At 36.7% G+C, this 24,490-nt stretch overlaps 1 protein-coding gene and 1 long non-coding RNA gene across 4 annotated transcripts in view; one reads left to right on the top strand and one right to left on the bottom strand.

The window, feature by feature from the left end:
- Positions 1–24,490, top strand: part of MARCHF1 (membrane associated ring-CH-type finger 1) — a 1,059,500-nt gene that overhangs the window by 1,026,662 nt on the left and 8,348 nt on the right. For all 3 annotated transcript variants that reach the window (XM_051967077.1, XM_051967076.1, XM_051967075.1), the window contains one exon: positions 8,455–8,602. In XM_051967077.1, coding sequence (XP_051823037.1) covers positions 8,455–8,602 — 148 coding nt within the window. The remainder of the gene's footprint in view (positions 1–8,454; positions 8,603–24,490) is intronic.
- LOC127541827 (uncharacterized) lies at positions 8,793–21,500 on the bottom strand. The gene is made up of 3 exons (XR_007948480.1): positions 18,988–21,500; positions 13,551–13,753; positions 8,793–9,056 (listed from the first exon to the last, which is right to left on the bottom strand). It is a non-coding gene; the product is annotated as an uncharacterized LOC127541827 (long non-coding RNA).

The raw sequence follows: 24,490 nt of genomic DNA, 5'->3' as shown, positions 1-24,490 counted from the left end.
TACCTTTTTGTTTTATTGTATTTTTATTTATTTTTGAATATTTCCCAGTTATATTTTAATATCCTCGTCACTTGCCCTAATTATGGCTTTGCTTCCAGTGCTTTTTATTCTTGAATTCTCTATACACTTCTATCTAAAATATGAAAAAAAAAAAAAAAGGCTAAATCATGGCCTTTGAAGATTGGGTGGGGAAACTGACAGCTTGACAACTAAGTGGTGCTGAACCTGAACTCAGGAAGACCTGAATTCAAATTCAGCCTCAGATACTTTCCAGGTACATGACTTCTGGGAAGTTACTTCAACATTTAATTTCTGGTTGCCTCTATCTCTTCCTCTGTAAAATGAAGATAATAATAGCATCTACTTCTCAATGTTGTAAGGATAAAATGAGATAGTATTTGTAAAGCATTTTGCAAATCTTAAAGTGCTATTATAAATGCTAGTTGTTACTAGTACAATTACGACTTAGTTTAAAGCAAGAAGGGTGGAGGAAGGAGGCAAGTATTTCCTCCCTCCTATAGGAAATGCTTTTTTTTTTCACTGCAGAAAATGAATCAAGCTTAGAAAAATTCATTTCAGCATCCCAAGGGCCTCCACTATATTGGAAGGATAGATTAAAATAAAAGTGGTAGAGATATCCCTATTTGCAAATAGTTTTTTCAATTCAGACTGTCAAGTCCGTTCTGAGTTACAGCTCCTCAAATAACAAATTAATAAAACTTACAGAAAGTTCTTTAGATCAGTCAATCCATCCCCCTGCCTCTGCATGAAATTATACTTAAATGATCAGAAAGGTAGTATGCTCTTCAAAAATTGACACACATTTTGTAAGACTATTGCCTGCCGTGGAGTAAAATTATAAAATCCATCTACTGCCTCCTGTTACAATCCTTATCCATGTTTGGAATTGTCTTCTGCAGAAGCAAAAGAATCTATTTTCCATGAGGGGGGCTCAAAACCCTTTCATATGTAACTGATGAGTTTCTATACTTCAAAAGCTGGAGAAGTTGGCATATGAATCATCTTGCAGCTGGTGTGATTCAATTAGAATTTATTACGCACCCACAGAGTGCATGACACTATATAATATGCTAATTACTCAGATCATTAGAAGGCCCCCAAAGAAGAAGACATATGTGCCTTATGGAAGTGGGGAGAACCCCAAGACTTGTGTTCTAGTTGTTGATCTGTTTTATTACTTTTTTTTTAAAAAAATAACTTTTATAGTAATGCTTTTTTTTTTTTCCATAGAACCAAATCAGTCTTTGAGTTGGAAGGGCTTCCAGTAGCCATATAGGTCTCAATGCTTTCCTAAACTCTGGAGCCCAGACCCCACTAGATATGTTCTTGTCAGAACAGAGTTTTGAGTGGTGTTCAATCACATCTGACTCTGTGATGCCATTTGGGCTTTTCTTGGCAAGGACACTGGAGAGGTTTGTCATTTCTTTCTCCAGTTCATTATTTCCAAATTAGAAACTGAGATAGAAGTAGAACAAAATATTATAAGTGATGGAAATACTATCTTTTCCTTCACATACCTAACACTTTACCTATTGCCTGGCACATTTTTTGTTGTTTCATTCCTGCCTGACTCTTTGCGACTTCATTTGGGAATTTCTTGACAAAGATACAGGAGTGGTTTGCTATTTCCTTCTCTAGTTCATTTTACAGATGAAAAAACTGAGGCATGACTTGCCCAGAGTCATAAAACTAGTAAATGTTTGAGACCAAATTTGAACCCAGGAAGATAATTCTGCAGGCTCTGGATCCAGCATTCTATCGACTGCGATACCCAACTGCTGGCACATACTAGGTGCTTAATAAATGCTAGTTGGCATTAATTGAACAACAATAATATTGAATACCTATTATGCTTAGAATTCTTCAAAAGGAAAGTGACTGCCTCCAGAAACAGTGGGTTTCTCCTTCCTTCAGGTCCGTTAGCAAAAGCTAGATGACTATTTGCTAGATCTGTACCAAAATATACAGATTGTAATTTTATATCATTTTTAGGACTGTATTAGACCAGAGGACCGCAGATGTAGCTTCTAATTCTGAATTCTATGACTCCATCTTTGAACCTATTCACTTAACCTGGAAGCTCTCTTCACTTGCAGGCAGCCAATCTGCTTTACCTATTTAACTCAGCTACAGGCCTGTGGCTGAAGCTGACTGACAGGTTGGACTTGGCTCCTCCCAGGACAGAAATCATACCGTCACCATGGAAACCAATCCTGCTGAACATTATAATAAATTACAGACAGACCAATTCTACCAGAAAGAGGCCATGTTAGAGTTGGCTCTGTGGCCCATGTTAGCATTTGGCTTGTGATGATAGCACATGTCCTAAGCACATAATAGGTATTCAATAAACACTTGTTGAATAAATTACCATCTGAGCTAGAAAAGGAAAGCTATTTTCTTAGATATACTTTCATAATTTCTAAAATTCTATGGATCTAATTCATAGTATTATGAAAAGAATCATGCTTAGTCATAGATCTAGTCACATTTCCTGTATAAAAATGTCTCCAGGGGCCCCATTTTACTTCCTGAGTAAAGTTCACAATCCTCTACTTGGCATAAAAGACCTTCCATCATTCAGTACAGCCTCCTATCAGTCCCTTCCACATTCTCAATGCCTCATCCAGACCAGGAGACTCTGCACATCCTGCTTCTTTGGCACCTTTGTTCAGCAATGTTCCAGCATTGCTCTCCCCACAGAAGATAATTCCAAGGGGATATGGAGAGTGAGGAGGCAAATAAATAGGATGCATTTAAAGGGAATTCAGAAGAGTGAAAATGTGAGTCTCCATCTGGAAATTCCAACTCAGACTCTCATTATGATTCTAAACTGGTTCCAAATCTGAGGTCCTCTGATTGTCCTTGGGTCATCTTGTTTGATCAAAAAACAATTGATTAGAAAGTATTTAATAAGCAACTACTATGTGCTAGGGATACAAAGGAAAAATTTAAATAGTGCTTGCCTTCAAGGAACTTACAGTCTATAGGAAAAATGTATTACATATATATAAATATATTAGTTACACATAAAGACACTAACTACAAGGTAATTTTGGTGGGAATGGCAGTAGCAGTTGAAGAGATGCAAAAGGATTCTAATCCTGTGTAGAAGGTGTTGTCTAAGCTGAGCTTTAAAGTAATCAATGAATTTTTCTAGCTGTCAGTGGAAAAAATGTGTATATTCTATGCAAGGGACACAGTCGGCACAAAAACAGTGAGAAAAGGGAGCAATATTATGGAAATAATAGAAAGAAGATCTGTTTAATTGCAACATTGAATGAATGAAATGGGGCAATATATGATAAGTCTAGGAAAGGCAGGCTGGAGCCAGGTTGTCAATATAAAAAGAAATTTGTATTTGATGCTCAAGATACCAGTAGAATTTATCAAGCAGGGGAGTGGCATGGTATGTATGATTTGTGATTTGAGAATATTAAGCCCCCGTGTCCTTTGACTGTGAGTTTTTGCCAGGGCCACTATTTTACAGAAAGCCCAGGCCATCCATGCTTTGCTCCTGACTATCCAGACTTTTCTACTTTTTCCCATTAGAAAGTAAGTTTCTCCTATTAGAATATAAGCTCCTTGAAGGCAGGAACTGTCTTTTTGTATTTCTGTTCCTAGCATTTAGCCCAGTGCCTGGCATATTTTTGTTGTTTATTTATTTCAATCATGTCCAAGTCTTCATAATGTCATTTGGGATTTTCTTAGCAGAGATACTGCCATTTCTTTTTCCATTTTACCAGTGGAAAGCAAACAGGTGACTTGCTCATGGTCACACAGCTAGTCTGAGGCCAGATTCTAACTCAGGAAAATAAGTCTTCCTGATTCCAGATCCAGCAACCTAGCTTCTGTGGACACCGAGCTGCCCTTGGCCCATGATAATCATTTAATAAATGTACCCCCCCACACACTTTGTATCTTTCCTAATGTCTCTTTCTCTTTCCCTCTGTCTCTCTTTTCTTCACCTGTCTAATTGATGAGAAAAGAGACTATAGGCATAGATGCCGATTAAGAAGATATAATAATCCAGGTTAAAAGTGATAAGGACTTAAATTTCAATGGATGCAAGATATTATAAAGGTAGTCATGATAAACCTTGGCAGTCAATTGTTTATATGGAATTAAGGTGAGTGAAATATGCACAATAGCATCAATATTACAAATCTGGCTGAATGAAATTGACAGTGTTTCCCTTGATGGGAATATGGAAATTCAGAATAGGGGTTGTTTTGGGGTAAAAAGCTCTGGATTCTGTTTTGAATATGCTGAGTTTGAGATGTCTATGAATATCAAGTTCCAAATGTCTGATAGGCCATTGATAATGTGGAATTGGAGCTAAAGAGAGATTAGGGCTAGAAATATAGTCCTGGGAATCATCACATAAAGGTGATAATTAAAAGCAAGAAAGCAGGTGAGGGCACTATGAGTACAGAGAGAAAGGAGCACAGGACAGAACTTGGGACATAGCCACTACTAGGGCCATAACATAGATCATGATCACAAGGACACTAAGGGGCAGTTAGCTAGGTAGAAGAACCAGGAATAATTAATGTCCAGCCCAAAAAAAAAAAAAAAATCCAGAGAAGAGACAGGAAGGAAGAGAGAAGGGGGTCAACAGTTATAAACATAGCAGAGGGGCCTAAGTAGGAGAAATGGGAAAAAACTGTCAGAATTGGCAATTAAAGACCACTGGTACCTTGGAGAGTTCAGCAGCAGTTTAGGGAATAGAGCAGTTCAACTGGGAAAAGGAGAAGAAAGGATCATGATCTGAGGACCAAGGCAGGATTTTCTAAGGATGGGGAGCCCCTGTGTTTTGCAAAGCAGCAGAGAAAGAAGTAGCAAAGATTTTCTTTTAATGAGTCTTTTTATCCTACTGTCAATATGTCTGTGCCTCAGTACTACAGGCTGAAAACCACGGTTGAATCCTTGTACCCATGAATCTCCCAAACTGCGGCAAAGTCCCTACTTGTTTACAAAATACGACATTCTGCAGATGAAATCTGCGCCAAACATTTGTGTGCAGTGATTTGACTGTGCAGCAGGCGGCGATCTTGCCTCACATTTAAGCTTTGCTTTTAGTAACTGCGACGTACAGCTAGTTTCAATCAGTTTTCAGGAACCTTTACCATTCTAAAGCAGGTGAAAATCAAAATAACAAGATCCTGCATAATATCATTAAAATGCTGCTCAGTTTTAAGAGGCCACTGCTTTTTAAAGATTGTCTTTTTATTTTTTCAATCAGATTTGGTATGATGCGTTTATTGAATGTACTCTGACGTACTTTAGAGGGTTAAGGAGATGGGGGTGAAATGAGACTGTTTTTCTGCACCATATTATGTTTCCTACTTGACAAGCCAGGATATTAAAGCACAGTAGGGTATATTGATTAAATCTGGAAACACCAAAGTCATATGGTGAAAGTAAAATTCACAGCCTATTTATTTGACAGGATCTAAAAAATTATGATTATAATGAATCGATGCCAAAACCAGATAAGAGAAATAAAACTATGTAGTATAAGTGATAAGTTTGGAGACAGATTAAAGTAGGAGTAGCAGAAGCTCATTAATTTAATATTGACTAATTTATAAGTGTCAAAAAAGGAAGCACTTGTTATTCCTAGGTGACTAGCAGAGATTGACTACTTTTCAAGAGGAAGAAGCCCATTTTAAATAATATTCTTAGAATATTTTCCCCTTCCCTTCCCCCCAAAACACAGAATCTTCCAGAATCTCTGAGTTGGAAGGAGCCTCGGAGACTATCCAGTCTTAAATGACCCCTTCTATATATTAACAATTGAACTTTGATTTTTAGATGTCTGCAGTGAGGAATCAACCATTTTTAAAGGGAGCCCATTTTTGCTTTTAGAGAATTTGAGTTATCAAGTTTTTTTTTTTTTTTTTTTTTTTCCCCTTATATGAAACTGTATTCTAGCTCTCTGCAACTTTTCCCCAGTCATTCTGTCTTCTGGGGCCAAAAAGGACAAATTTAATCCCTTTTCCATCTGACAGCCCTTGAAATACTTATAACTGTCAGAATTTACCTCACCCTAAATCTTCTCTTTTTCAGGCTAAATATTCCCAGTTTCTTACATTAACCTTTGTGTAGTCTTGAAATCCCTCACTACTATAGTGGATGCTTGCTTTCAAGCTCATCAGTGTTCTTTCAAAAAAATGGCACTCAGAAGTAAAAATAAAACTCTAGGTTTGTTCTAGCCAGAAAAAGGCATAGCAGAACTATCCCTTTCCTTGTCCTAAATACCTTGCCACTCAATGTAGTCTAAAATTGTATTAAGTTGGTTTATTTTGACCAACCTCTCGTGGTTTTCCTTCCATAGTAAGTGAAGAGATATTGGTATCCTCCACTGTAGCTTTTTTTCCCCAAAAAATCCAATCATCAAATCCACAGAATATAATTTGAGGAATGTTATTAGAGTGAGATGAGTATTAGACAAGGAGTAAGCAGACCTGGGTTGCAAGTCTGGGTTTCCTATCTATTACCCGTGAGACCTTTTGAAAGCCAATCTTCACCTTTATAAGATCTTTACATCTCATACAGCTCTTAATCTTGGGATCCCATGATCTTTAGGTAAATCTCCCAACCTCAATTTCCTGTCATAAAAACAGTAGCATTTGTATTACCCAGGTTTAGAATCATTATAAAAATGAAGAGTACAATAATTTATAAGTTAAATAATGTATTATAAGTGCTGCATAATTAATCCCATACAAATGTAAAGGATGACTAATACTGAATCCTAAGCTTATATTTATTACAATCAGGGCTGTTCTCTGGAAAACAAGGATGATAATCTGTAGATGACATAATTAAAGAAAAATAAGCATAACTTCACATCGCTCAGATTGGTTAAGATAACAGGAAAAGATAATGATAAATATTGGAGGGGATATGGGAAAACTGGAACAATAACTGGAGTTGTGAACTGATCCAACCATTCTGGAGATCAATTTGGAACTATGCCCAAAGGGTTATAACATTGTATATACCCTTTGATCCAGCAATGTTTCTACTGAGTCTTTTGCCCAAAAAGATAAAAAAGGAAAAAGGGTCCATGTATGCAAAAATTTTTGTAGTGGTAAGAAAATGGAAATTGAATGGATTTGATAGACTTGTGATGGACAGAGCCATCCTTATGTAGAGAAAAAACTATGGAGGCTGAATATAGATCACAAGATAGTATTTTCACCTTTTTTTGTTGTTGTTTCCTTGTTTGTTTTTCTTTTTTTTCCCTTTCTCATTTTTGCCCCCTTTGAACTGATTTTTCTTGGGCAGCAAGATAAATGTGGAAGAATGTTCAGAAGAATTGCATGTGTTTAACCTATATTGGATTACTTGCTGTCTATGGGAGGGGGGAAAGAGGGAGAAAAATTTGGAACACAAGATTTTGCAAGGGTAAATGTTGAAAACTATCTCTGCATGTGTTTTGAAAAATAAAAAGGTATTATCATTAAAAAAAAAAAAAAGGTACAACAATAGTAGTAACAGTGTGCTTGACAACAGTACATGGCACCAAAGTCTTCACTCTTTTTCTTTTTTTCCTAATGTGAAAAGTTTACAAAGTTCTTGTGACCAGAAGTGGATTCACAATGGAAAATTGTAAGCTTTAATCTGAATGATCAGTTGTTCTGTAAAATATTTGCTAAGTACATGCACATATGAGCACAACCCTGGAGTATTAAAACATATAATCTATACAGCAATCATTGTGATGTAGACTAGGGATGTCAAAAACACTCCCAGCAGGGTAGAATTTCTTTCCCATCCTCTCCAGCCAGTCTATCTTCAGTCTCTTGTCTTCTATCTCTTCTTCTCTACCAGTTCCTTCCCTATTGAATAGACACAGCCAATTCTCCTTCATCCTTAAAAATTTGGGAAATATTTAACAAAACATTTTTTTAAAAATAGAATATAGATGGCTTAATAAATTGTTTTCTAACTCAATATGTTACTTGCAAGGATCCTTATGTATAGTTTGTGGCCTTGTTTATATTTGAGTGTGATACTATTGATGTAGACAAGAATAAAAGAAAATGTTTTAACACCTACCATTAGTATTAGAAATAGGAAAATCTCCAGGCTTTAATCTCATTTTACAAATGAGGAAATTAAGGCCCAGAAATAGGAAATAGCTTGACTATGTATAACACACAGGGGAAGGGAATGATTTATTGGTTAATTCATTATTTTTTAGCATCTTCAGATTATATTTAATTGTGCTGGCTTGTGCTCTTTTAAACTATAAAGATTCTGTTGGGAAATAAAGATAATAATGTCCTTTCTATTTGTAACCATTGGATGATTTCTTTTAATATAGATGTCAAGACCTAGGAGCTAGCAGTCGAAGAACTGGAAAGCTTTTTGTAAGACTTGTTGACAATTCATTTGCATCTGTTTCTCTTCTGATTACAGTGGGAGAAACTACAGATGACAACAAGTGAAAGGAGGAAAATAGTCTGCTCTGTCACATTCCACGTTATTGCTATCACCTGTGTCGTGTGGTCATTGTATGTGTTAATAGATCGGACTGCTGAGGAAATCAAGCAAGGCAATGACAATGGTAAGGCAGAGTCTTTTTTTTCTCTATTAGTAAATTCATGCACATAATTATTATAATGCCTGCTGGTACCCTCTGAAAGTTTGAGAATGGCTCCCCAGGGCCAAGGTGTACTGTGGGTCTGCAACCACAATGACAACTTATGAACCCTCACCCATGTGATAAATTTTTAAAAATTGAAGAACACAAGGAGTTCAAAGGAAAAGAATTTAATGAAATGTCTGTCATAGTAAGCAATGACTTGCTATAGACCTACATCATACTCTTCTACAAATATACAGACTGGCAAAAAGGAGATTTAGTCTTTTTTAGGGAATACAAGTAGAGAAATACATACATAAGGAACTCTTAGCCAAGGTATATGAGTGAAGAGGCGAATCATGGCTTCAATGATGTTTTTTGGTGTTCTTCCTTCCTCTCCTCTTCCCATCCTGTCAGCAGAAGATCTTTTTTCATTCTTTAATAAGACAAATAGAGGCAATTTTTGATGAGTTCCCTCATTTCAGCTACATTTTAAAACTCTTTCATGTCATTACTGTTTCCCTCTCTCTTTATTCCAATCTCCAATGAAAAGATGGCTCTTTCTTATCAAGGTCAAACCTATACTTCCAACTTGCATTCCCTTCTCTCCCATCTTCTCCAGTTGATCTGTCTTCAGTCTCTTGTCTTCCATCTTTTCTCCTCTACCAGGTCCTTCCCTACTGACTATAGACATAACCAATTCTCCTTCATTCTTTTAAAAAACAAAAACAAAAACAAAAACAAAAAAACTCTCACTACAACCTATCATTATCTCTATCCTTTGTGACTTCTCTGTTTCTCAGCTGAATTCCTTTAAAAAGCTATCCACATTTGACATCACATTCTCTCCTCTTGCAAACTATCTTTTGACATTATTCTTCCAAAGTTACTAATGATTTCTTAATTGCTGAAACCAGTGATTTTGTCTCAGTCCTCATCCATCTTGACTTCTGTGTAGCACTTAACACTATTGATATCTCTCTTTTCCTGGATACTCTCTTCTTTGAGGATTCTGTGACATTCTTTATTATCCTTATCATCTACATCAGAGAGACTTTTCAAGAGAGCAATATATTTGTTTGGTCTTAGCAAGTAATGGTGTCCCAAACTGTGGATATATCCCAAGAATTATTACTAGACCATCTTTCCTTCTCTCTCTTCACTCTCTCAATGACTTGCAATAGATTCCATTGCTGACTTTATATAGATAACTCTCAGGTATTTAAGTCTATCCCTAATCTCTCCTGAACTCCACTGTTGTTATTATTCAGTTTTATATGACTCTTTATAACCGCATTTGGAATCTTTTTTCTTGGCAAAGAAACTAGAGTGATTTGCCATTTCTTTCCCCAGTTCATTTCATAAATGAGAAACTGAGGCAAACAGGGTGAAATGACTTTTCCAGGCCCACACAGCCAGCAAACATCTGAGGCCAGGTTTGAACTCATTTAGGTTTTTTTTTTTTTTTTTTAAATTCCAAGCCCAGTGCTCCACTCACTGTGCCATCTAGTCGGCCTCAGCTCCATTGTCACAATTCAAGTTGAATAGGCATCTCAAGATCAACATTTCTGAAACAGAACTCATCATTTTTTCCCCACAAACCTACCCCTCTTCTCAACTGCCATCCTTCCAGTCTATTAGGTTCAAAACTTTGGCATTATTTTTCATTCCTCATTTTTCCTTAATTCACAATAAATCAGTTGTCAAGTCTTGTTGATTCTACCTCCACATCTCTCTATTCCATCCCTATCACTCTTCTCATATGGCCACTAACCTAATTAGGGCCCTCAACACCTCTGACCTAGAGGTGCAACAGCTTCTTAATTGTCTCTTGAAGGTTCTTTCTCCATCCCCAATCTAATCCCACATCCAGTTGCTGCCCGTGATTTTCTGGTTGATTATATCACTTCTTTGTTCAGTAAAATGCAATGGCTTCTTAGTCTAGGAATAAATACTGGCACATAAAGATCTTAACCACTTGGCTACCACTTTTTAGGCTTATTATACATTTCTCTATTTCACTCAGCAGCCTAATCAAACTGGCCTTTTTTACTGTTCCTCTCACAAAAAATTATATTTCCCATCTCTATCTATATCTTTGCAAAGATTATTCCCCATGCCTAGAATTCAATCCTTTTGCCTCTTGGAAACACTAATTTCTTTTATAAAGTCCAGCTGAAATGCTACTGCCATCTCATTTCCTGATTTCCCTAGCTGCTAAGTATTATCTTGATACATTTTGTATGTATTTATATGTGGTTGTGTTGTATCCCTCTACAGAATATAAGCTCCTTAAATGTCCAGAAGATCAGATTATAGTCTCATGGTTGCTGAACCATAGCCCTTATTTTTCATATTCAGACATAGCCAACCCAAAGCATCAAAAGCTATGTTCCCTTTCAGCTAGGAAAAAAGTGAAAAAAGAATAACTGTGTAATCTATGCCTGACTTGATGGCCAACTTTGCCTGTGTCTACTTTTACTCTGAATTCAGTGCTCTGGCCAGAGCTAAAAGAACTTGGGGTTAAATCCTGCTGCTGTAAAAGGAAGGTGACCTTAGCTTCTGGATGATACTGATATTGATCTTATGTAAAATAAGATTCAGAAAGATCTCTGGGGTAGAGTCTAGCTCTAAAGAATAGAATAGACACAATAGTAGCACTTTAAATACATTAAATATTCCTCACAGCCACCCAGGAAGGTGAGTGCTATTATTACTATCATCACTTTACAGATGTGGAAACTGAGCCTTAGAATTGTTGAGTGATTTATCTGGGTGCATGTCTTTAAGTAGTATCTGAAGAAGATGTACTTTTGACAGACAGAATTAGAAGAGACCTTGTAAGTGTAGTCCCACCCCCTTCTATTGAGTAACCTGAGCCCCTAAAAGGCTAAACCCAATATTACATAAGTGGTAGGCACTAGAAATGGAATTTGAGTGCAGATCCTCTGATTCCAGCCTTATTCCATTGTGCTGTGACATGATGCTTTTCATATATAGTGTTGATCATTTTAAAAGAATATTCTATTAAAGCCATATTTTTTAAAAGGCAAGAAAGGCATAACTTAATAGTATCTCTTCCATTATTACCTTTTAAGCTGTTCTTATATAATCTGATGAATGTTTCAATTCCATAGTTCCTTATTGCAGCTGCATTATAAAAACTGAAATCTTACCAGCAGATGGGAAGTTCTATACTTTTTTTTTTTTTTTAAAGCTTTGTAATAAGCTGCCACCAAAAGATAGAAGAGGGAGCCAAGTCCGGAGCAGGACTAGAACAGACTCTATAAAACATCCCATGTGCATTTGCTTTTAAAGGTGACCCCTAGCAACGAGCCAAGCTGGAGTTTCCTTGGCTTCTCAAACCTGCTCTTAATGAAAATAAAAGGAATAAATACTGGAATGGAGGTAGTAGACAAAAGGCTTGGATGAGTCCAAAAGCCAAAATTCCACAATGAGACTTTTCAATGAATACCCAGAAGTGTAGTGCCTAGGATAGGTTTCCATTGTAAAGAAAAAAAAAAAAAATCAAATCTACCTTCCTTCTCCCCTCCCACTCCCCAAAAGACTCTTACTGTTAGCTTATTTATCTTGTTTTTCTGCAAGTAAAAAAAATAGCAGAATCTGTCCTCTTGATGGCAGCAACACATGCTAGCTCGTGTCCTAGGCATTAAAAAAAAAATCTTATTGATGTTGGTACCATGTGAATGAAAGCAGTTCCTTTCAGAGCTGAAGGCTCTGACAGCAGCCTTTTGTAAGTGCTAGTGCGCTCTTATCACTCTCTGAACAAAATGAACCTTTCCAATCCTATCACATGAACTTTAGCTATAGATAGGGATGAAAATCCTTCATTAGCCTCTATGCCTAAGAAAAATAGTTATTCCTGGGTGACTTGAATTCAGCAGCCCTAGGTTTCCAGATCTGCCTCAACCAGTTGCCTGTAATATAGATTTGGTTTTTTTTCCTCAGTAAAATGAGAATCCCTCTAAACACTAAAGGCTCATCATACATAAAATGAATTAGGAAGACTTTAGATAATGATTCCTAAACAGCTCCTTGTAGATGCTTCTCCAAATATTTTGATTTTGTTTGGAGAGCCTGCATTACGTTTTTGCTGGTGAGCCATCTTGAAATTACCCCCTGCTTGTTACATAACTAGATCCTCTCTCCCCCTGCCTGTCTCCTAAGATCTCTGAGGCCCAGTGGCCATGTTGTCTCCTTTCTGGTATATCTTAGACAGTTCTGAACATACCAAAAATGCTCCATAAAGGGAGAAAAGGAAAGGAACAATACCATCTTTTCACAACCTTTTGAGACAGAAGCCCTGTGGTTTACTGGTTCATGAACTGACTGAAGGGAGGACTGACTACAGGCTGATTCAGCAGTCCCAAAGACAATAACATGATACTCCAAAACAGCACGTCTCCTACATGTTCATCCCAAGTAGAATGTGGTAACTTCAGTTTGCCTCCAAGTTTAATTTTCTTCTCTAGCCAAGTATGAGAAAAAGGTAGAGAGGAAACCTTAATTTTTTCAGGTAAATTTCACATACACACACAGTAAGACTGGAAGACCCTTGAGGACAAGGACTGTCAGTTTTTGTTTTTTTTTTTAAATCATTATATCCCCAGGGCTTAGCACTGTCCTTTGCACATTGAAGGCGAGTAATAACTTAAAGGAACATATCTGGAATTAAAATGAACTGAATTGAATTAGGCCCTTATCATTAAGGTAGCATTTGAAACTGTAGGTCTCCTCCTCCTGGATTTCCCTCTTATCTTAGCTTCTAAAACATTACCTTCTCTTCTTGCATTTCCTCTCTTTTCTGCAGCTCTTTTTTGGCTTCATTCTCACAATCCTTTAAATATGTTCTGTAACTTCCAAGTTTTTATCTCTCACCTGATATCTCAGTTGAACTCTCTCAACTTACCTCTTCAGCTGCCTTTTGGGCATGCAGTCCATCAGCTTCAATTCAGTCTTGTCCAAACTAAATTTATTTTCCCCAGACCTGCTTTTTCTTCTGTCTTCATACATGCAGCAGGTATTAACACCATTCATTTGTTCAGTCTCATTTCTTTTGATACCTCCTTTTCCCAAGGCAGTTTAAGCAAAAGAGTGAATAGAGGGTTGAACCTGGAGTCAAAGAAGACCCAAGCAAGAGTTCAGATTCTAAGTAGGTATGTGATTCTGGGCAGATTATAATTCTCTCAACCACTTTCCTCATCTTTAAAATGAGGATGATAAAAGTATCTAATTCACAGAGTTGCTGAGGATTAAATGAGATAATCATGTGAAGCACTTTGCAAACACTTTATATAAATGTTAGGGTCATCAATAATTATCATATCCCTAGCTTCTGTTCCCTCTGTTCACAAATCTACCAGACCACTCACTCATTCCCACATACATGAACTTTTGCTTTCAATCAGTCAACAAGCATTTATTAAGCACCTTCTATGTGACAGGCACTGTCCTTTTAGCTACCTGCCTAACCAGTCTTCTCATCTCTCTTCTCCAATCCATCCTTCACAAAACTTCGCAGACTATTTTTCCTTTATTAGGGATCTGGAAAGGGTCACGTCACTCCAATGATCAATTCAATCCTTTTAGTTTAGAATTCAAGGCCTTCTATAACCTGGCACCAGTCTTCCCTGACATAGGTCTGTTAAGATGTCCCTTATGCTTTTCCACCTAGCATAATTAAGTGCTAAGCAGTCTTTGGTTGGTGAGACCTTGTCATATTTAGCTAGTCCCAGTCCTAACTGTGATCGTTCCTCCTCTTCATTTGGAAAATGTAATCATAAGAGCCAATGATCCTAGAAAACTCTCAGTTACTTATCTTATTGTTCTATTCACTATGGTGTCCCAATTCAAGGCAACCATCTCAGGCTATTACTCTCTCACATGTGAGGAAATTGCTCCCTTTAGAATGCAACTACTTGAAGATAGGGACTCCTGGTAGATAGAAACGAAAATTTATGCAATGGTTTCCCACTGGGGGAAAAAAAAAACAAAAAAATGAAACCTCTTGAGCTTATCTTTTGTATTTGAGTCTTTGTTAGCACAGTGCCAGATACCTAGTAACTTAATGCTTAATAAATGTTTTTCATTGCTTTATTCACCTATGCCTTTGATCATATTCATCCTTATACCTATCTAAAATGTCCTCACCCAAACATCAATTAAATTCCTATTCACCTTTTGAAGTCCAGCTCAAATACTATCTCCTTCAGAAAGTACTCCTTGTCTCCCTTCTCATTGCAAAGAACACAAAGCAGGTTTGCATCTGCTTGTGCAATATTATATATGGTAGTTATTTGTATTTGTGCAATGTCTCCCTTACCTAATTCCAAGAAATTTAGGGGTTTTGTAATATGTCCTGCACATAGTACCAGATTTTTGCTGGATTTAAAAAATTCTATCAGCTCTGTTAATGCTGATAGAGAAGAATGAGCTTGAATGTTTTCTTAATGAAAGAAAGGTCCATGTCTCCCTCTTTGCCTCTCTTCTATTACCTAAGTTCTTTAAAGTTTTCTTGCTATTCAACTACAGGTGGTACAAGCAAAGGGTAAATTGAGTTAAGCTTACTAAACATTCTAAGGAATCTGAACCCCAGACCTCCCTCCATCCTCTTGTCCCTTGACTTCTTGGACACCTCTGCCTGTTCTGTAGGAATAATTATCACTGAGGCTTCCTTACTCCTCTCAGCATTGTCCACTAGGAACAAAGGGTCGATGTTTCATGGCCTCTTATAATTCTACCTGATGACAGGCAAATTTTCATTAGGAGATAATGAAATGAGTGTGGATGGCAGTATTTTTCAGTGTCCAATTTGGATTCACTATTTTATGGCCTCTTTTTTGTTTTGTTTTTTTAGCTTCCAGGCCTAAGCTTAACTCTCTGGATCTGTGAGCTTTGTTTCAGAATACTCATTTCTACCTACTACAGTGGGGACAGTGCATCCAGACCAGGGCCTGCTGATTGGCTGTCAGTGAGTTACTATCCAGTTTCAGAGAGAAAATGCTTCCTGATTGGATTTCAGGCAGCCAGGGCTTTATCCTATCATATGTTTAATCTCTAATTCCATGTAGACAAATTATATTAGAGGTTTGCAGGGAAGGATAGTCTGAACCCAACTGCCTGTTCCCATACAAATGACATCAAGGGGAGGTTTTTCTCTTCCCATGATTGCCCAAGGCTTGTTACTATGAGAAGCACAGCACTTATCAGGTTTCACAAACGGCTGTGGCCACTGGTGCTTAAACTGAGCCTTCTGCCTCTGGAAGTCTGCCCAATTCATGGAAAACTTGAGATAGGTTTTTAAAACTCGATACATAAGAATTATTCCTAGCAGGCCACTGATGCACCAGTCTTTCCTATATTTACAGTGTCAGACATGGGGAAGATCACAGGCAGATGCTGTTTGTCAAAAGAGAGGCTTTTTATTTTGGGGAGAGGGGGAGTGTTGTTAAAAGACTTTACCTCTACCTCTGACTTCTCTTTCCTCCCACTCTCACTCATTAAGATCACAGGATATGAATCATTCCAACAGTTATTGTATATTCCATGCCTTAGGACAGTCAACATTTTAATCTGGTCACTGGAATGTGGGCTGCAGAGCTGACCCCTATGATCAGCATTGAGAAAACAGGTCTAGAATGATTTGTATAAAGTCAGCACCCTCTCCACCCTCCCATGGTGCTTTTTCAGCACACAGGCCAAGTCCAAGATCAGGTATAAAGGTGGAAAAAGAAAGATTCAGATAGAATGCTTTATGATGTTGAAGAGGAATAGAATATTTGCAACTGTAAGAAGCCCATAATATCTAAAAGATATGTTCCTAGAGCTGAACCTTGAAAGGAAGAATTCTAAAAGGCAGAAATGGAGAGAGTATAGTGGTTGTATTAATATACAGAGATGGCTATGTCCTGGTGCTTGTGGAAGCTTGCTGGTACTGTAGTTTAGAATAGTATACACATGGTGGCAAGCAAAATGGTCATAGCATTTGGAGGTGCAAGGTATCATGGATGTCATTGTGTTTGACACTTTCCTTTTACTAACCCAGAATAGCAAAGTGGATGTCAAAGTACTATTTCTATCATTTTTACCTACTCAGAAATACCCAAACAACCCAATTCTGTCCATTATTAACACCAGAACTCTCAGTTAAGTTGTAATGTAGGTTTCTACCTCCCACCATGGTAATGCAAGGAGATATAGTATGATAGAACTTCCAAGTACTAGTCCTGATAAGACCCCTTTGCTAATAACAATGTGACATAAGGAAAACGACCTCAGTTTCATGATTTGCAAAATAGTTATGGTAATCTCTCAAGTTCTTTGATGTATAGATAGCAATCAGTCCCCTGAATGTTCTCCTGGATTATAGCCACTTCCCTTCTCTAACTGATCTTGTATCTGATACTTTGCTACAGTTTTTGATGGCTACCTCTTGACCATGACATAAGATCATGGGAGTTCGAACTCTTTGATTAAGAAAATAAAGGACTTGGATATGTCAGAGTCAAGATCTGAACTTTTGACTCCAACTGATTACCACATTGATGCTCAAGATGTGGCTGGCCTCAATTTGCCTTTGATACAGCGATACTTTATTGTCTTCTGAAGCATTACAAAACCAAAATCTGTGTTTTTAAAGCCCCTGGAAATCCGGCTACCATTCAAGTCATATTTCTCATTATTTACCTTCATGCCCTCTATTTTCCAGCCAAATAACACCATGCTGTTCCTTAGACATTCCATATCCTCTCCAAAACCTTTGCCCAGGCTTCTCCCATGTTTAATGTCAGACATACCTTTGCATTCTGGCCTCCTTGGGTTGGGTGCCACTACTATCCAAAGTCCTTCTTGATATCCACAGTTGTTAATGATAGGAGCTAGACTTGGGATTTCATTAGGGTTGAGAATGCCCAGATGAGGAAATTACCTTAACTAATTCAAGTAATCACCTTTTCTGCACCTTTCATGAAGTAAGGTTAATCAAACATCAAAGACAAGGAAGAAGATTGTGAATTTGAGAGACTAGAACTATTTTTAAAAATAGGGAAGTTTGGAAATAGGATGGATTTTAGAGAAAAAATTAGTTCTCTTTTGGACAGTGAACTGGGAGCTCCTTGTGAAAGCAGAGATTGCTTTTTGCCCTTCCTTATATCTATACTCAGTGCTTGGCACATAGTAGGTGTTTAATAAGTAGAAAAGCTATCAAATACTCCCTAGTGCTACTGTAGCAGATTAAAATATAATTGAGAAATATTTAAGAAAATACATAAAAATACAATAAAACATAGAATTAATAATGGTGACCTGCAGATGTTTGTCTGAACCATCCAGAGGGTAGCTGGTGATGTAGCACTAGGGATCAGAAAACTAGGATTGGATATACACATCTGGGCTGTGTAGAGAGAAGAAAAAGGGAGCCAAGGACAAAACTACAGAATACATTGACAATTGAGGGGTGAAATGCCAGACCATCAAAGGTGACAGAAAAGAAGTAGTTCTTGTAGAAGAAACAAGGAGAGCAGTAGTCAAAGAAGCTACAGTGTTTATAGATTCTGGAAGGTGTGTGTGTGTGTGTGTGTGTGTGTGTGTGTGTGTGTGAGGTCAACAAATGTCAAAGATGAAGTATGAACAAGGTCTGGGCTTGGTCATTGAGAAACCAGTGATAATTCCAGAGGGCAAATTCAGTCAAGTGAAGAGATGAAAAAGCTGACAGCAGAGTGACAGTTAGCAAAGGTAACAAGCAGAGACATCTGCTTTTTTCTACATCTGCTTTGAGACCCAGAACTGTTATGACTTACCCAAAATTGTTAAATAGCAGGAAAAAATTCTGACCCATGTCTTCTGACTGTAGTCAAGCTCTTACCTTTGTACCACACTGATTCCAAAATACTTTGGTACTTCCTAACCCTCTTGCATTGTATTTTTACATTCAATTTCATACTTTGAGTACTTCTTGGCCCACCTAAATCACAAGTTCTAGTAAAGCAGCATCCCTCCTTGGCGCTTGGCATGGTAAATAAACACTTGTTGAATGACTGTAAGTGGGCATCAGACTAAGAATATTTATTCCATAGCTCACATTTTTCATTTGAATTAAAAATTTGACTTAACCCAAGGGTAAACTTGTTTTAACCTTGGGCCACCACTCAAGAGCTCTTACCTCTTCTATGCTTTACTGTGATCATGCTTTCTACCATGATGGAACAAGTTTAAGTATAAGCCCATCAAAGGACCGTGTGTGTCCTCCAAGGACAGCCTTACTAAGTTCAGAAGGCCTTCTTATCCCCAGAGGGTGAGCTTTCCAGTGAAGATTTTGTCCCCTAGCCATAGCAACTCAAGAAGCTCACCTACTAAAGAAAGGGTGATAATGCTATGTTTCACAGAGGCAGGATCCACAATGACAAAATCACAATTCTTTGATATCCTGACATACACAAACAGTGTCTGTGTTGTTATTGGCTTAATCCGTCCTGGATATTGGCACTATGACAACTTTTACTGGATTTGCTGAAAAAGAATTTTGAAAGAATGGTGACACTCTTAGAGTAATTTATAAGTCAAAACAATTGAAAATGAATCAGTCGAACTCCTTCAAGAATGTTTGAAGGCAAGTAAATTGTTCAACCCAAAATGAGGTTGAGTATAAACAGAAGAGTCCCTTGTTCTGCCCTGACAAAGTCTACATGAAAAACCAAACTACAATTGTTATTTCATGCATGCTAGACTTGTTTTTCTCCTAGATTAAATATTTTATGATGCCCCAGATGCTTTCCCCTCTCCTGTGATGAAAGAAAATTAAATTTATATTACATGAAGCATGAGCACATCTGAGATTATACTATATTGCCAAATCCCAATTTTGGAAATGATTGTGCCTCTTCCTTTATCTTCAGTTCAAGCATTGTGGTGGAATGCTATGATGCATTATTTATGTAGGTTAAAAAAAAAAAAAAGGAAATCACTGTTCATAAGGAAGGGAGACTAGGTGGATAGCAAAGCTGTCCTGAGGATATCAATGTTCATGCATCACAAAGTACTATAGATCTATTTTCAAAATACCAACTATTGCTCCATATGACTATCTTACATATAAGGTCTAGTGTACTTAATTAATATGTAATAGAGGACTCACTTTTGAGTCAGCATGAACTGAGTAAGTCACTACCAGGATTCTTATATATTTTTCTACAACTATGAAGTACATAGAAAGTGCAGTTTTCTTTTAGTAAAAGAAAGTTCCTTAGAACTCCCAAAACTGATGATAAAAATAGCTCTCCCACCCTCCAAAAAATACAATAAAAGCCTATTTAAATATCTATTTGTTCTTAATAAATTCATCCTAAAAGTAATTTCTACTTGTTAGCTGTTAACCACCAAAATGGAAAATGTTCAGATGATAGGGGATTCCCTTTAGATGGGGGACTTTCAGGTACTGCATTTTTTTGAAAGATCCTAAGCCAATGGCATGGAGCCATGAAAGAGAACCATCATCCAAATGAGATCCATTAGAACCCCAAAAAGTTTAGCTGACTAGCCATTCAGGAAAAACCAAATGGATGATAAATATTGTAGTCTATCAAACATGTGTTTTTCTTAGATATTTTATCTATGAAGAAAAAAAAAAAAAAGTGGACCAGAACTGAATAAGCTGGATTACCTTTGAGAAACTGATTCTCCAGGTGATCCTACAAAATTACAAGATGTGGAATTCCCCACCCTCCAAAAAAAAAAAAAGTCTCCAAAGGAGTAAAGTGGGGGTTATCCAGAGAGTAAAGGAGAGATACATGACTAGAAAAAGGGGTGGACCAGTTAAGTATTGAAATGAAATAAAACCAGAAGAAAGCACATAAGAGGCTTCCCTTTGAGTATTTACAGGAAAACAACACAAGCATCAGGATAAAAATAAAAGTGATATATACCATGTACAGAAGTAATCACTTCAATGAGATCAAGAAATATAAACACTAAATTATCTAACTGTGATCCTCAAAACAACTCTAGGAGGTAGGTGCTATTATCCCCAAGAGGTTAATTAAGAGACTTTCCCCAGGATCACACAGCTAGGAAGTATCTGAGGCCAGATCTGAATTGAAGCCTTCCTGATTGCAGATCCAGAGTTCTATACCTTCTTCCATCTAAGTTACTATCTCTCTGCAGGCCTCCACTTTGTTATTTGTGAAATGAGAGAATGAACTACATAATCACTAAGGTCTCTCCTATCTCCTCATCTGTGACAAGGTCCTAGTATGCATGAAAGGAAGACATTTTCATGGTGCTTAAATGAGCAGGCCATGATTACACTAAGTATCAAAGCTGGGGTTGGATTCGATCTTTTGACTCTCCAATCTTGTGTTCTTTTAATCATATAAAGTTGCCTTCTAGTCCCTACAGTACAAAAAAGAATACTGATTGTGTAGCCAAAAGATCTGGATTCAAATCCTGCCTTAGGTACCTCTGCGATAGTGGGCAAGTCACTTGACTTTTTGGAGGCCCAGTTTGCTCACCTGTAAAATATGGAAGTTAGACAAACAAGGTGAACTTCAGGATCTCTTCTAGCTCTGAAACCACTTCTGCCTAGCCAGAAGGCTCCCTAAGGCTGATGAACAGAGGAAAAATTATCCTACAGGAATAAATGGTTTTTCTCTCCCCAAACCAAGGAGCATGTACTCTCTCCTAAGCAAAAGGAAAAATTAAGCCAACTGTAACAGTTAAAAATCATTCTGAGCACAGAATGTCCTGAAAAAAGTGAAATCATATTCCAAAATGTGAGCTTCTTACAGTAAGTGAAAGTCAGTGTTAACAAAAGTTGCAGTGAATATTTAACATTTACATAGTGCTTTAAGATTTGCTGTTCTAAGGTAGACATATACACATATACCTTATACACATATACGTATACACGTCTCATGCATATATATATATATGTATATATATATATATACATATATATATATATATATATATATATATGCTTATGATAAAGCTATTCTCAAGGAAGTCCTTGGACTTCAAGGTTTTACATCATGTTATAGATGATCTCGCACTTTATCCTCACAAATCTGGATTGCAGGGTAGAGAGACAGATGCTCTTAATCTCATTTTAAAACTGAAAGATATTAAGGTTCAGATTTCTAATGACTTGCCTCAAGTCCCATAGCTAAAGTAACATTTGAGCTGAGGCTCTTCTGACTCCAAGTCCAAACTTTCTACACTACTAGTCTAACTAGGCTACTCCTGAAATAAAAGGTCAGTAAGCACTGGACTGGAAGTTTTTGTCTCATTGGGCTTCAGTTTCTTCTTCTGTAAAACGAATTTGCAGAGGTAGAGGTTCTCAATGAATTCCTTTTCAGCTTTAACATTATGTAACTCTCTGGTTTTGTGAGAGGAAAAAAAAATCAAAACTAAAAGAGATATCTATTTTGTTCTTGATTTCCATGGATCTTTCTTCAATGAAAAGTATTGATTTTTCACTTAAAAAAAAAGGGAGTCGTTTGAAACAAAACTACCATTAGTATGGGGAGGGAGAGATGACTTAAACACTTTCCAGGTTTCATACAGAGAACATTCTGTCCATTAAAAAAAAATGTACTGATTCCATTAGTTGAGCTGACTGCCAAGCAGATCAAAATTAAGAGAAAGTTGGTACAAAGCAATTAATTAAGAATGCAGCTTTCAAATTTTAAATGATTTTCAAAAACACAGCATACATACATACTTACAGTCTCCTGTACCATTTCTGCCCTTGTCTAATGAATCTGCAGTGTATAGGAATACTTTTATTAGTTAAAAGTCTCTCAATAATACCAGCATTAGGGCACAACTAAATCCACACTTCTCTATGTTTGTAGGAAATGCCACCATGTTTCCAGTCACCCAGGTCTATTACCTTGGGGTTGCCATCCACTCTTTTCTCTCCTCATTATTTACCCATATTATCATCACACCTGTTCTCCTTCCCTTCCACAGCTTTCATTCTTTTTCACTTGGACCATTGCAACAGTATCCTAATTAAACTTAGGCATTCTAATTTTCTTTCCACCTAGCTACCAAAATAATAAAGTTTAAGTCTAAATATGTCACCCTTTGACTAAAAAGCTGCAGTATCTCCCTTTTGCCTATAGGATTAAATATAAATTCTGATTCATTCTGATATTAAAGTTACTCATAATCTTTTCCCAGTTTCCTTTAAAAAAAACACTTATAATATTAATACCTTTTATTTTCCTGTCATAGTTATTTTATCTATTTTCATCCCACTCTGGAACTGAGGCATCTTTCTAGGAGGAGGGAAATGATACATACATGGTCTACCTCATAGTAAAAGCAAAAGGAGAGGGCATATAGTTGTAATTCAATTCAATTTTATAATTTTACAAGTATAATTTAAAAAGAGAATAATTATTATGCTATAAGCTGAGATTTTTATGGAACAAAGTGTCCCTTTTCTTTTCCTATTAACTACTGCCATATTAAATATAGGCAGTTGTCACTACTTAGGTACCAAGACTATCTTTAGTCTCCCACTGGGAAAGAAATCTAACTGTAGAATATATAAAATGGGAGAAATCAGATAAAATGGTTAATAGAAAAAAGGAGTATTATATTGGTCAACAAATTTACTAAACACCAAAATGTGCTGATTCTGGATTATAAAAAAAAAAAAAAAACTATTCCTATAATCAGAAATTCTTGTTAATTGACAGTTAACATTCAGGCTATTCACTTATTTCCCATTTCCAAAGAATGAAAGTAGAATGAAATTCACTTAAAGATCTACTGGACACAATGAAATCTTTCTCTGATGATTCATTCAGGGTCACCATTTGGCATACTGGTTATCATGGTGTTTTAAATGTGCAGACGTGTCATTTAATAGAGGTTCAATTGAAATAATGCCAGATAAACCAGCTTTTACTGCAGAAGCAATACTCTTCTAGGCTGATACTGAACCACTCCTGAAAATTAAACTCATCAGTATTTTGATGTGCCCTTTCTGTTGACATTGGGGATGGTTTTTAGAACAGTAAAAACTATGAGTTACTCAAGTTATAAACAGATAATGGGAGGAAAAATACTGTTTTTGCAATATGGCAACACAGGTTTTAAAAAAGTACTATACATTTGAACTGCAGGATAAATAAGCTTTAGATCAAAATGCAGAAGGAAACACTGCTATCTAATAGATCTGCAGTGCCAGAGAGAAAAATATTAATAAAACATCAAGAACTGTGAAGTTTAAAGCTTAAGAACACAGCACATTTTACTAGTTTTTAAGAAAAATTCACTGCTCTAAAATAGCTTATTTCTTAAAGTATGGCTTGTTGATATTCCATTCATTTTATAATTGAAACCCAGGCAAATTAAATGTATATAGTCAAAGAATGAGGAATGGTCAGACTTAAAATCGCATCAGACCCAAGTATCAGCTTTCTACCCTAACTGCTCAGGCCAAATTCAGATTAAGTGCAATCCCATCAATTTTAAATGTTGTACTAGTCAAAATAATTTCCATCTATTAAGTTAGAACAAATGCCTTTAGCTCAATTTTCTTGATTAAGAAAAGTTGTGTAAATATGCAAACACACCCAACATTCCATCAAAACCAGGTTATTGGACCAAAACCTCCCATACCTAGATACAGTTATGAAGAGATATAACAAATCTTAATCTGCTTTTGGTATGAATGTAACTGTAATTATATCTAGAATTAGATCTGATGAGATAATTACATTTTCTGATTAGGTACTTCTTATGACCCTGAGCTATCATGAGAAGAAAAACAAAGTCATTTTTCCAAGATTGCAGCTGAACATATTAGGAGGTAAAAGAAAACAAAAACAAACAAACAAA

Source organism: Antechinus flavipes, chromosome 6 (assembly GCF_016432865.1).
Source record: "Antechinus flavipes isolate AdamAnt ecotype Samford, QLD, Australia chromosome 6, AdamAnt_v2, whole genome shotgun sequence".
Lineage (NCBI taxonomy): Eukaryota > Metazoa > Chordata > Mammalia > Dasyuromorphia > Dasyuridae > Antechinus > Antechinus flavipes.
Note: the sequence above shows the minus strand (reverse complement) of the source record. Positions and strands in the feature narration are given on the sequence as shown.